The 13,765-nt window shown below is 41.0% G+C and overlaps 1 protein-coding gene across 3 annotated transcripts in view; it reads left to right on the plus strand.

Annotated features, from left to right (window-relative positions):
* The window catches only part of DHRS12 (dehydrogenase/reductase 12), a 28,949-nt gene extending 15,550 nt beyond the window's left edge, over window positions 1-13,399 (plus strand). For 2 of the 3 annotated variants that reach the window (XM_053971474.1, XM_053971476.1), the window contains 5 exons: window positions 4,484-4,545; window positions 5,279-5,383; window positions 5,938-6,028; window positions 7,374-7,511; window positions 10,048-13,399. In XM_053971474.1, coding sequence (XP_053827449.1) covers window positions 4,484-4,545; window positions 5,279-5,383; window positions 5,938-6,028; window positions 7,374-7,511; window positions 10,048-10,175 — 524 coding nt within the window. In that variant the 3' untranslated portion in view covers window positions 10,176-13,399. The remainder of the gene's footprint in view (window positions 1-4,483; window positions 4,546-5,278; window positions 5,384-5,937; window positions 6,029-7,373; window positions 7,512-10,047) is intronic. The other variant, XM_053971475.1, reaches the window with a different exon arrangement.
* Window positions 13,400-13,765: the final 366 nt, after the last annotated feature.

Raw genomic sequence — 13,765 nt, forward strand, 5'->3', positions numbered from 1 at the left:
AAAGTTGATTTATAAAGTACAGATTTTAGAATCACATTAAATCTTAAAGTAAATCAGAGTATATGTTTGTGTACTTTTATTTTATGTCATGTCCTATTAATTTTCAGTCTGAACTATGTGAATCCTAAGGAGTCTTCCAAGTTCTGGCAGACTGATCTAAACCACCAGCAGTTTGGAAATCTGCATGCACAGTGTTTGTTTATATTTTCTGTTAGGGCTATCCTGTGTTTTGTTTACTTTCATGTTTCAGTACAGCAAGACTTGCAGTTTTCTGTGAGAAAGACCAGTGTCTAATACACTGGAGACTGCTGTCCTGTGCACTAGGATAGCTTTCATTTTGTTCATGTCATGAGACCCACAGTGGAAGAACTGTTGCAAGAACATGCAGAGCTACCTTTCCACAAGACCTAATAATAGTGTCTTCCATAAAGTCCCCATAGCTTCTGCATCATGTCATGGGAAAAGTAGCATAACTTTAGGAGTTTATGAGGCAGTCAGGCTGAATTTTGTGTTGTTGTTTTTTTTTTTTTTGAACTACTTACTATATGAATCAAATGTTCATCCCCACAATGGTGCCTCATTTTTTACACATACACCACTCTGTGATTGTGAAACCACTGAATTAGTGCTTTTCCAGGTTGGCAGAGGAGTTCACTGTATGGAGTCAAAAATTTGATTTGTTAGTTAGAACACAATATCAGATTACTTGACTGAATTGAGAGGATCTCAGACCAGGTGGAGCAGTTACCAGACAGACCACAAGGGAATGCATGGTGATTCAATATTTTTGGTGGGTTTTGTTTTTATATTTTTCAAGTAAACATGAAACTTAAATGTTAATGTGCATGAACAAAGTATGTTCTCATTAAATGCCATGCTCATTTTGCTGGTGTGAGCATGTCTAATGCATAGACTGGCAACCCACCCTGTCTACTTTACCATATGATAAAGTTGGTTTATGGTGTGTAATGGTGTTGCTCTATAGAAAAGTTTTAATTACTCTGTATTATATGTGATTTCCTATTATGGGAGATCAGCTCCAAGGCGTAAAGCCTACAGAAGTTTTTCCAAAGAAAGCTAATGTTAAGAGACTGTCTATCTTAAAATAAATTGTACATCTATCCCAGGAGCATTTTTAACTGGAGGAAACATGGCCAGCCAGTACTGTGTCAAACCTCATTACACAGAACAGGGCTGTAGCTTGTCCAGTAGGTTTTGCAAGTCAGCTCTTCACCTTGGCAGAGTTCAGCAAGGGCAAGATTAAATCCTTTATATGAGTGTGATAGACTAGGCTCACCTTCTTCTGCATTCCTGTTGCTTCTGAACAAACTCCCAGATTCATCGTGCTGGACTCCTTTGTGTCACAGCAAATACTTCTCATCAAAGGGAAATATATACTATTTATTTCACTGATTTTTTTTCCCCCCGTTACACCAGTGGGAGACAAGCATTCAGGCCATGTGGACAATGTACCTTCCACTGACAGGAAATGGTGATGCACAGATCTGGGCCCTGTCACACAGTCCTAAATGCAGGTAGTACCAGCTGTATGTTCAGCAGATACCCAATAATTACTGCTTTCAGTGCAAGGCACAGCACTACTGAATGTTGCCTTTTCCTTTCATGTACTTTTGTGTTAAACCATTAAAAAAACCCCAACAAAACAACTCAATCTGTACAGTTTGACCAGAGTGATAATTAAGCATTAACCACATTTGATGTACCTTACCTTTTTAAACTAAGCTCTGTGGGAGGAAGTTTCTCCTTTAACAGACAAATTTTTTTTTTGCATCAAGTAAATGTGTTAGAATGCTCAAGTGCTCGTTTTGGAAAGGCTGATATACAGTACATAGATATTAATAATCTAGTATTGGCAAAAGGGCATGCAGTTTGGATGTTACCTTGATTTCTTTTCATAGGGGCAGAGATGAATGTAGTTTCTTCTTCCAAATCAGACTTGGTTTTCCTTGCAAAGCTTTTTTTAACAAGAAAAGTTTCCTTTTTTTTTTTTTTTTTTTTTTTTTTTTTTTTTGATAAGGAGGGTGGCAGGCAATGCCTTTGTTTGCTACTTCCCCTTTTACTCAGAAATTAACTTCTGTGTTAGTGCCTGCTGTGATGCAGCTGTGCTGGACAAAGTACCTGCCGTGAGGTACACGGCTGTGCCAGGCCCTGCAGTGACCATACTGAGCATTCTCCCAAGCTGTTTGAATGTCACCATCAAACTACAGGCCAGCTTTTGCACTGATAAAAACGTGGGGGTCTCGGTTGATGTATTCTAACCAGCAATAAACATTGTTGATAAAGTATATCTGTTCTGCTTTACTGTTCTAAATTTCTTTTCCAGGCTGTTTTGCCTGACTGACCAGCCCAGGGAAATAGGAATGTATAATATCCAAGTATTTTTGTCAAAGGAATGAGGGGTTTGTATTCAAGCACTTAAAATGGGGACAGTAGTTGGTGAAATATTTAGCAGTGGGAGAAATTAAATGCTGTAGCCTGATGCATTGTGTCTGTGTGTGTTTTCAGATACTGTTGCTTACATAGGAAGCTGTGATCAAAACTGCTCTGTCTCAAAGCAAATGAGCAAGTGGTTATGTGGGGCAAAAAGATGGAATGCTCTGGCTTTGTGGGATTTTCTGAATTCTTAATAAACTTGAGGAAGAGAGGAGATTTGGGCTTTGAAGTTAGTTTGTGGTTCTAAATAAGCACATAAATGTTTGACAAGCTGTAGTTGCTCTAAGCAGGATTTTTGGCATTGGACATTTCTCTTACTCGGCTGGAAAACAAAACAAAATTCGGTTGTTAATGAGGCAACATTAGTGCATTCATCTTTGCAGCTCTTTAGAATTAACAAATCAACATGAAGCCCCTTAAAAGTGTAAATTAATCTGCAGGACAGTAAAATGGAGCAGTGTCAGAGCTGGGCATTGCAGCTCTGCCTTTAGGAGATGCAGCTTATTTAACCAAGACATGATGTTACTTTTTTAAGAACCCACAGCCAGACAGCATTAAAACCAGGCTCTCTGCTTGTACTGAAGTGATTTTTTTTTTAATTTTTTTTTCCCCCACATTGCAGAAGCCTCCCCTGACAGTCCACGGGAGTTCTTGTACCGATGATGTCATCGCTCAGTCTCCCCACCACTACCAGGGGACACGACTGGGCTCTTGTCATTCACTGGCAACTGCCTTTGCTCACATTTTCTGCTGAAGACAGGCTGCATTTACTCATCTGCAATGCATTTGCTTAGTTTCATTTGCCAGGGTTTTAAATATATTGTGTATGTATGGACATACCTCTGATTATATAGAGAAAATGAAGGCTGCTGTAACTGACAGGGGAACTGAACAGTTTGTTCACCAGGCATGTAACATGTTTGATTTTGGTACCATATTTATAAACATGCTGTATTTTAACTGGGTGATCTCATTGCCTGTGTGGAAGAGAGGTTATTAAGACGTTCTGAAGTCTTCATGCCTAGTGAAAAACACGGCCTCAGTAGCTCAAGGAAAAAAATGTGTTTATCACTCATGGAATTGTTGAAGTAGAGCCATTTGTAAAGACATGAGAGGGAAGTAGATGCAGAAACACTAGACTAAATGGGGTTAGACTAATTTTCAATTAAATGGAATTTTTTAGAAATACATTTTAAACAGAAAAAAGAAATCTCTGTGTTGCACTTGGTTGCCTGAAACATCACTAGGTGTGTCTCTGTGTCTGAACAGTTGAACAGTGTTTGTAGTAACAGACTTGCTGGTCATGGTAATGGAATATATTTGTGTGGTGTGTAAAAATCCTTATTAAATGAACAACATTAAAAGCAGGGAAGGACACAATTAAGTTTCCCCAAGTAATCTTAGCTCAGCCTTGGGCAGGCAACATTTATATTTTTACCCTCAAGGATTCCTTATCTTCCATAATGGTCATGCTGGGGATTTAAGGGGTGGGTTTTCTGTGCAACACAAAAATTGTCAGTGTACTCTGAGTGATTTCATAGTGAGAAGGGACAAATGGACAAGTCTTAAGTGCATATGCAGTGCCTTAAGAACTGTAAGTAGGAAGTGGAGTTTCCTTCTCTTGTTCATGACCCAGCTTAGATCTGTGTGTGTATGCCAAACTTGCAGGGGAAATGCACTCCCCATTTCTTCACTGGTATCACCTTCTCCCACCCAAGGAATTCCATACCTGAGCTATTTTGCCTTCAGATACTCACAGATGAATGTAGGGAGCTGTTTTCTCTATAGGTAAAACAAACATGAAAATCTGTTAAATAATATATACCTTTTGCTAACTATATGGCAATGTGAACCACTACAAATTGAGTTGGCACACTGCAAGTGAAGCAGCAACAAAAAATCATTATCAAATTCAGATCAGATTTCAGACATAAAGAGACTTTGGGTTTTGGGTTGTTAAGGAGGGTGGAGAGAGAAGAAAGCTTTTTTTAAAAGGAAAAATTAATGTTAGTGCCTTTCTGTCTTTTAGGTACATACATCATGACGACTGCCCTGATGCCCCTCCTGGAAAAAGCAGCTGATGCCAGAGTGGTGAGTCTGTGATGCTGTTTAAAAGGGGTGTTTTATTATTTTTACCTTCTGGCTTGTGACAGCAGTTCTCTGACTGTTTTAGCATTGCAGGATTACTTACAATGCTGTAAGGATCTCTAAAATCCTCTTGGATTTTGCTAACAACAACCTCCTCCTCTAAGGCAAAGCTCCTGCCTGCTGCTCTCAACTCTTCATTGGAAATCAGAGTAAAACACTTCATTTGGGAACTTACCCTCTTAGATTCTCTAGGGCAAGTTAGCTCCTGCAGCAGAGTGCAAAATATGCACAACAGGAGTATAGGCTTAGAAGAACTTTACAGATCTTGGTGTAAAATAAGACAGCAGGTATACGTTTTTAAAAATTAAATTTCCCAAGTTTTGTATGGCTTCTAATTAGCTTTGGTAAATGCTAAACATACAAACTACAAATAATGCTATTCTGCTATTTTCTTTCTCCCCATTACTTTTCAAAAGGAAGAAGCACAAAATTCCTGAAATGAATCAACATCACTTTGAATGAAAATCCCTTCTTAAAAACCTTATTTATCTTCCATCTCATCTCCAGGTATGCTCTACTCATGAGCATAAGCACAATGCAAAGAGTATGCAGAGGAATCCTGCTCCGTAGGGACTTCCAGCTATGGCCTGAAGACTACATTGCATGCATGAGTGCATCTGTGGGGAGTTCCTGGTTTTGTTTTTCATTCATTTGTTTTTCATTCATTTCATTACAGATAACTGTCTCTTCTGGGGGCATGCTAGTTCAAAAATTAAATGTATCTGACTTGCAGTCGGGAAATGGGCCATTTGATGGAACTATGGTGTATGCACAGAACAAGGTACAGCCCGTGGGACTGAAAACAAAGCCCAGCCCTTCTTTGCTAGGTAGCTCATACCATCTGCTTTGCAAAAAGCCTGTTGCTCACTGTTGCTTTCCCATTGCATCCAACCCATATGCAGATGCACAGGCAATAATCTTCAGGAGTATGATGGCATGCCCTGAGGAGTGCATACATCTTGCATGGAGGAGAGCATGGCTAGACTTTGATTTGATATGAGAGAAGTCCCAAGGGGGAACACTGTCTTTAGCTGATGAACTCTGTCTTCCAGCTTAGTTCTTGCCCACAGTCTGCAGCAAGTAGACATGCTCAGTAAAAGCAGTGCAGCTGCTTTAAAAGTAAATTTGTAGCCAGGGTATGGATGGCAATGACTGTGGAAGTCTCTGATGAAATTATCCAATAAATCCAGCCAGGATGAGTAAGGGTTTATTTCTGCTGTACATAAATGCTCTGGTATTTATGGCACATTTGATACAGTTTATTTCCCTGGGAACTAATTTGGTGGACAAGCTGTTGAACTCAGTGCTAGCATGGCTCTTACTGCTCTATCCTAGAGACAGCAAGTTGTCCTGACAGAACAGTGGGCAAAGACTTACAGAAATATCCATTTCTCCGTGATGCACCCTGGCTGGGCAGACACTCCAGGTAACATCTGCTTCATACTCCTACAGTATTTTTTTCTTTTCAGGATTAGTTTAAAAACAAAGAGAAATGAAACTTCCTAGTATATTTTTCCAACAGGTACAGTAATTTCTTTTCTCCAAACTGGTGCTTGAAGTAGTTTTATATCCCCTTGGTGGCTCTATTCTGCACAGTGTCTGCTAGCTGTGTATATCTAGAGAATAATAATGGGCAGTGAATGCTTCCAGCCCTGCACAAATGCACAGCAGAGACATAGTTCTTCAAGGTAACTTTTAAGTTTCATTTGTAGTGGAACTGTTAAACACACAGATGGAGCTTCTGCCTCTGTAAGTACCAATATGCAGACACTGGGAATTTGTGAGGGCATGTAGGAGAATGCACCACTGTGCAAGCCCTCTGCTCTTCCTCTAATCATTTACTGCTGTTGAGAAGCAGTTTGACCATTCAGCCCTTTGAGCTGCAGCTGTTCTTCAATGACTGTGCCTGAGCAGGTGGGCCAGCATCAGTCATGCACTATGCATGTTGCCTTCCCCACTGTTTCCAGCCCCCAGTGCCCCAGCTTGGGATGCAGAATAACAGTTACATCTCTAGGTCTTTTAGAGGGATGCAGTTTCCAAAATTTGCTTCTGACAACAGAAGCATTTATCCTGTCTACTTTATGCTTGAAAATAGCCCTTTCCAACTAAATATCCTGGTATTTCTTTTTCTTTAAAATACATTTATTTTTGCACTTCCTTTGCAGATTTCAAACTTAATGAACCATAGAGTTATCCCGCCTTAAAGTTCAAAGACTCTACAACCCCCAAAAATAAACACCTACATTGGATGGGCCCACAGTCACCATCTGTTGGACAAAATAAAATGAAACCAGAGTTTAGACAGGAAGTAAGCAATTTTTAAATACAGTGCTGCAACTGGTTTCCTAAAACTGGTGAGAAAAGAAGAGCTAAAAATCCCATTACAATACTGCTTTTTGGAGTTTGTTTGCCCCATGTTTGTCATCTTTACGGTTTAGAATGGAATTGGCAGAGGAACCTCTTACAGATCCTGTTGTCAGTTTTGTCCCTGTAATTTGACCCAAACAAACGAGTGGTGGATCATCTGTGCCTTAGTGCTATTCTCCCACAAGCCGTCCTACTCCCAGATAGAGGAAAATACTAGTTTTCTTCCATAAGCTCCAGAGTTGCCTTCTCTCCTTCCTACACACAAAATGGCAATTTGAAGGTATTTTGGTTTTAGGGGGGTTTTTTTGTTTGTTTTTGTTTGTTTGTTTGTTTGTTTTTGGGGGGGCTTTTTGTGCAAAAAAGCCTTGCATGGCAAGCCACCATTGCATTGTTATCCTTTCCAGCTGTGAGGTCGTCCATGCCCGATTTCTACGAGAGGATGAAGAACTCGCTGCGCACAGAGGCCCAGGGAGCTGACACCGTCCTGTGGCTGGCGGTGTCACCTGAAGCAACAAAGCTGCCCAGCGGCTTGTTCTTCCAAGGTAAGGAGCAGTGTCTCACTGCACAGACTGGAGATCCCCAGCCTGCCTGAGCTTAGGATACCTGTCTGGCCTGGAAGGGGATGAAGGCTGCACCAGGCAGCTTGTGCAAAGGATAAAGCATTCCTCAAAGTTGTTTCAAGTTTAAATGTTCAAGTGAACATTGTGTTAAATTGTTATATTCCTACTTTTGTCCTCTAAAGTAGCTGATAGAGACTTCAAAGCATTTCTTTAGGGAGGGTTGGGGATTTTTTGTAATGAAAATGGCTGCATGTAGGACTGTGCCGAGGGAAGGTGAATCACAGCAGTCAAACAGCATCTTTTATGAGGCTAGGAAATGAGCATCTTTCTCACAGAGCACTGGGAGTTGGCTCCGCTTTGACAGGTTCTTCTTCCTATTGTTCCATGCTAGCTAAAACTGCCAATTCCCCCTTTCTCTAACACTGGGCAAAGACTTGAGCACAATGGCATTTTTGGCACTGTTAGCTTAGGGAATGGAAAAGTAGGGCAGAGCCTTTATTTTCTCCCAGGCAAATGACAGGCATCTTTGTAGGAGCAGCTGGAAGCAGGGATGCCTCAGTCCAGAAGGAGAAAGCTCAGGGTCATTTCTTACAGAAGCTCAGTGCTTCTGTTGGATGTGGCACTCAAATCCTGATTCACTGAATTTCTAAACTGAGAATGCAGGAAGCTCAGACTTTTCCACATTTGGGTTGACTTTGTCCCTTCTGTCGCACAGACAGTCACATTTTCATGTCAGCATGTGGTGCATGTGGAAACCCCACATCCCAGCTGGTCAGCCTTCTTTGTAGAACCAGGCTTTGCCTTTCTTTTACTGCAGTCACTTTCTTCTGGTCCTAATGCTTCTGCTCAGTTGTTCTTTCTGTTTCTTTTATAATTCCACCAGGCTCTTCCCTTTGGCCTTTTTCTATTCCCAGCTTTGGTAAACAGGGAACATGCCCTGCCTCTTTAGCTAAAGCTACTGACTTTTGAGAGCTTTGGTCCTGGTATGACTGCTCTTAAAGCTTCAAGAGAAGTTCTGAGTCTGTGTCTTCTGCTTATCAAATAGTGGTGAAGTCAGTTATTTCTAGCTCCTACAACCTTTTGGAAGCCACAGCTTAGCACTTTTCAGGCCCTTTCAGTGAAGGGTTTGGGGTGCAGGAGCACTTTGCCACAAACCCCATGCTTCTGATCCTAGGCAGCCATTTTCCAAATCAGTCACAGTTTCCCTCCATTTTCTGCATTCTCTTCTTCTGTTCCCTCTGAGAACAAACCAAAACTAGCTTTTTTTTTTTCCCCTGAGAAAATAATAAAGGGAAGTGAACATGACTAGTACTACCAGAATTCTCTGCATCTGCTAAAATATATAAAAAATGCTTAACAGAGACCTGCTTTCCAAAGACTAGAAGCATCTTCTGTGTGATGCTGAACTTGGCTTTCATATCTAGTTGCCAAACTTTAGCACAGGCTACTACAGGAAGCACTATGGCTAGGTGGAAAGCCACTTATAATTAGTGATGGAGAAGGGAACATTCCTCTCTCTGTCCTCAGTTTTCTATGAGCAGAAGTTATGTGGTGTGTGCAGTCAGGTAAGCATTTGCTCTTAAGAGAGCAAATACCTCTGCTCTCCTGGGGAGCCCAATGGCAGCCTGATAGGCTTTCAGGGAAATCTGCTGCCCAGGGTTGCAACAGCTTGTTCTTTTTTTCTCAGCTGGCTGCTGCAGAAGTTGGGCTTCCTCTGTAGACTTAACAGTGCTGCACCAGTGCTCTGACTGTTGTTCCACAGACACCTGACAGCATTGTCATAAGGCTCCCAGGCTCTAGACACCATGTTTTTGGAGGGGAAGATCCCTTAGAGTGGATGGTGGTAACAGCTGTATTTACATAGTGAGTGACAGGCATGAGATTTGCAAAACCAAGCAAAGCATCAAACTGAGCAAACTTGGTTGGATACGTGTCACTTATGGTGACTGAGCAATAAGCCCAAGTTCCTTTGCATTTAGAATTTAACCATTGTTTCTAAGGATGAAAGTAAGCATTTTAAGACTGAAAATAATCCTAACTACAGTCCCAGCTGGGGATTTGTACATTACTAAAACGTTATCCAGGAGGCAAGGAAAAATGTTGTTTCAAGTGCAAAATCATCCTCTGCCTGCAGCAACAAACTCCAGCTATTGCTCTTTGCCTGCAGGTGCTGCACTAGTGACAGGCATAACCCCACAAGGAAGCCTCCCTTTTCCTAAACTGTCCCTAGCTGCAAATGGGGTCTTGCTGCACACTCCAGGTCATATTGTGCTACAGAAATATCACTCTAGCTCCAAAATATGAATTAAATTAAATTTTAATTAAAATTAAATTGGTTTAATTTTTGGTTTAGAAGATAAGTTTAATTAGCATTATTTACAGGTATCTAGAAGACTAATTTTCCAGGCTTCAAGACCATGAGGTATGTTTGGGCAGTACAGTCTATCAGAAAAACCTCCTTTCTGCTATAAGAGAATTAAATGTACCCATAATTTTTTTTCTTCTTCTTTTGTTCCAGACAGGCAACCAGTCCCTACACACTTACCCCTAGCATACACCCACAGTCCACCAGAGGATGAAGAGAAACTAATGGAGATGCTGGAAGAGTTCTCCCAGAAGTTTAAATCTGTTTCTCCAGGAATTTAGTGTCTGCTGACACAGTGTCACCACAAATCTTCTAATTACACAGTAATCTGCTGTTGAGGGGAAGTGGGATGCCATAGGCCTGTTAAAAATGAAATAGGTTCAGGTGTTCTCATAATGAGGTGGTAGAGTGGCACCTGTGTAATTTTTCTCTGCTGCCAAGTCTCTCCCATTGTGAAAATGCAGTTGCTGCCTCAAGACATGCTAAGATGTTGTGTTCTTTGGATTGGAAGAAAAATTGAGAGGCATTAAAATAAGCCCTGAGACTTTGTAAAGTTACGTAGAATAATTTAAAACATTCAGCACAGAGAAATGCAGAGGAATGTACTATTAGTAACCTTCGTGAAGGACTTCAGGAAAGTGGGAATGTTTTAAACAACTTGTAACTGCTGTATTTGACAGGTTGGTGGCTTCCTTCTCTGCATAAGGGTGATTGGGCTCAAACATGTAACTAGGAATGCAGAAACTCTCTTGCAGAGCCTGCTTAGTTTAAAGGGGAGGATTCCTCACATCCTTTAGTTTCTATAAATTGGTGCTGGAATGCAGAAGTGATCTGCTTCCTCTTGTTTAAACAGCAAGAATTTAGTAACACTGCCAAATGCCTTCCACATTACTTGATGGAGCCAGGGCTAAATGTTATCCCGTTTATGTCAAAATACCATGAAGTAGGAGGTTTCAACACAACACACCCAGACATGTGTGGATCCAGCAGAGAAATGGTTGCATGACTGTAGGCATGAAAAGAAACAACATGCTAAGATGTACCTTGCATGCTTGCCATTTCTGTGAGAGATTAAAGGGGATTCTTTTATCACTGTGAATGGACTAAGAGGGGAAGGGAACACTGGCAGGGCACAGGTTTTAGAGGAGAATCTGCCTCCTGATGCAAGACTTGTATTTTGTCTGGATCTGTTTACTTCCAGACACAGAAGACAGGATTCATCTTACCTGGTCTGTGGACATTTGAATTACTCACCGAGTTTCTCACTCTAAATCAGTAGAGGGAAGAATGGGCTTTTTCACAGGGATTTACTGGATCTAGTTTAAGAAACACCACCTACAGTGCTGCACCTTTCTAACAGTGCTGAAGACAATCGGCTCAGTCTAAGACATTCTGGTGGGACTCATTTTGTCTTAATTATTTCAGATTTACTGCAAAGCCAAAACTATTACTAACAGAGGTAACACCTTTTCTCCTGAACTGAGTGTGTTTATTAACCAGCTACCTCCAGAACCCATCCAATTTGCTGCACTGTTTCACATGTGGCTCACACCAGTATGGTAGGACCGAGGATCTAAACACAAATGTAACACAGATGTTCTTGAGCTGTCTGCAGTGACTGGCAGCTAAAAACTGCTGATGGACAGAGGAGAGCTCTGTCTGCTTTACATAATTTAGTTTCCTCCTGGCTGATGGTATTTCTTCATTATTCAAACAACTCTATTAAGTATCAGTTTAAGAAAAAAACTGCTTTTTTTCAGCCTATTGTCAATCTCCTTAGAAATAAAGACTTTACTGACAGAGAGATCCTGAGAAAAATTTTCCCATGATAAGCAGTGCTGAGACAAGTCAGGCTGTCACAGCTCCTCCTGAAGAGGCTGGGTCACCATTCAAGTTATTGCCTCATTTATAAATTTAACTCCTCCTTGCACTACAGTGAAAGAAAACAACAGCAAGGCTTGTACAGAGGTTTATTTCCTGCAAATCTGGTATTAACATTTTCTGTGGTCTCAACTGTTAAATACAGTTACCCAAAACAAGAGCATGGCTGGAAGCATATATAGTAACTACATTTCTTAACCCAATAGCTGCAAGGCTAATAAAAACATTTGCATTATTTAGTATTTACATCAGTTTGCTTCTCAGCTCTGCAGTACAGAAGTTTAATGACTGGTATTGAAATAGTTCATAAAAGTAAAAACTGTGCACTATATTTGTATATATTTAACACATTTTAGTCTACATTCTGCAGTAGTGTATTTAAATAGCCTGTATTTTTAATTTTGTGTCATCGCTTAAAAATGAAGCCAAAGTTAAGAAAATTGCTTTAATCAAAGTTAGGTCAGTGTCAAAGAGTAACATGCTATGGTTTAAGAGCACTTGTAATTTAAAAAGAACTAAACCACAGGACCAGCAACTAGAAGCAAAATCCAGAGTGTCACACACTTTGGTATTATGGTCTTGCTGATGCTTTATTTCAGCCCAGTTCCACAAGAGCAAACATGGTATGTGACTGCAAGCCAGCAAGAGGATTTGTCTAATGCAATCCAGAATGACTTGCACCTTCATGTAAGTGAATACATTTACAGACTCACAGATTCTGCTGAGTCAGAAGGGACCCACAAGAATCATGGAGTTCAACTCCTGGCCCTGTACAGGACACCCCAAGAGTCACACTGTGTGCCTGAGAGCACTGTCCAAACACTTCCTGAACTCAGGCTTGGTGCTGTGACCACTTCCTTGGGGAGCCTGTTCCAGTGCCCAGCCACCCTGTGGGTGAAGAACCTTTTCCTGATACCCAACCTAAACCTCCCCTGACACAACCTCAGGCCATTTCTTTGGGCCCTGTCACTGGTCACCCCAGAGAAGAGATCAGTGCCTGCCCCTCCTCTTCCACTCACAAGGAAGTTGTAGACTGATTAGGTTTCCCCTCAGTCTCCTCTTCCACTTTTAAAACTTTATGGGCAAAATAAAAATAGCATCCAGTGATAAATGATTGGAAAATGAAGGTGGCACAGGTCCTTGCTAAGCAGTGCCTGCTGGGAGTTTGCAAGCACATCTGGTTCATGGGAATGGAATGACAAGCACAGCAGCTGCTCTTGCCACCCTTTCCAGTCCATGTGCAGCCCAACACACTGACCTCACTCTGAAAGCTTCACATTTTTCTTCATTTTGTGAAGTCACCTAGTTGGGAAGTCTGGGATCAAACTCGGGGATCTTGCACAGAAATGTAGCACCACAGAGCACGTGTGGAGCTGGTAATTTCTCTACATCTTAATGGAAAAGCACAGCCCATCATCAGTGCGGCAGGACTGACTGCAGTGATGCAGGGGCCACTGCAACTTCTTTTTTTTTTGGATGAAAATTTTAGGAGGTCAATGTAACAGGTATCAAACAATTTTGTAAATTGCATTTTGTCTTTATCATTTCTGGGTCATCTTTATTCATTGTTTAATAAAAAAAACAACTAAATCAACCTGCTATTGATTAAAGGTGTAAAAACTTGTTTGTTTGCCTTGGAATGGGAGCACTCTCATACATACACTTTTGGAGTAAACTGCAAATACCAATTGTTGGCATTTGCAGTAACACACACTCCAAACACACTCCAGCTTCTATGGGAACAAGGTGTGAGCAGGGCTACCCCTTCCTGTTAAACAAGATTTGGGTGGGATTTTGAATATGCACTGCCTGGGCTCAAAGGGAGTTCTGCTATTTCCTTCATTACAGCCTGATAAGTCAGTCCTGCAAACCTCAATGTAAACAAATTTACTAGGTGAGGGACAGTCCCAGCCATTTCAATTGTCAATACAAGCACTAATTTGTAGTTTTGTAATGACAAAGCCTTTCTAAAAGCCCATGGTACTTGAAG

This window comes from Vidua macroura, chromosome 2 (assembly GCF_024509145.1).
Source record: "Vidua macroura isolate BioBank_ID:100142 chromosome 2, ASM2450914v1, whole genome shotgun sequence".
NCBI classification, from domain to species: Eukaryota; Metazoa; Chordata; class Aves; order Passeriformes; family Viduidae; genus Vidua; species Vidua macroura.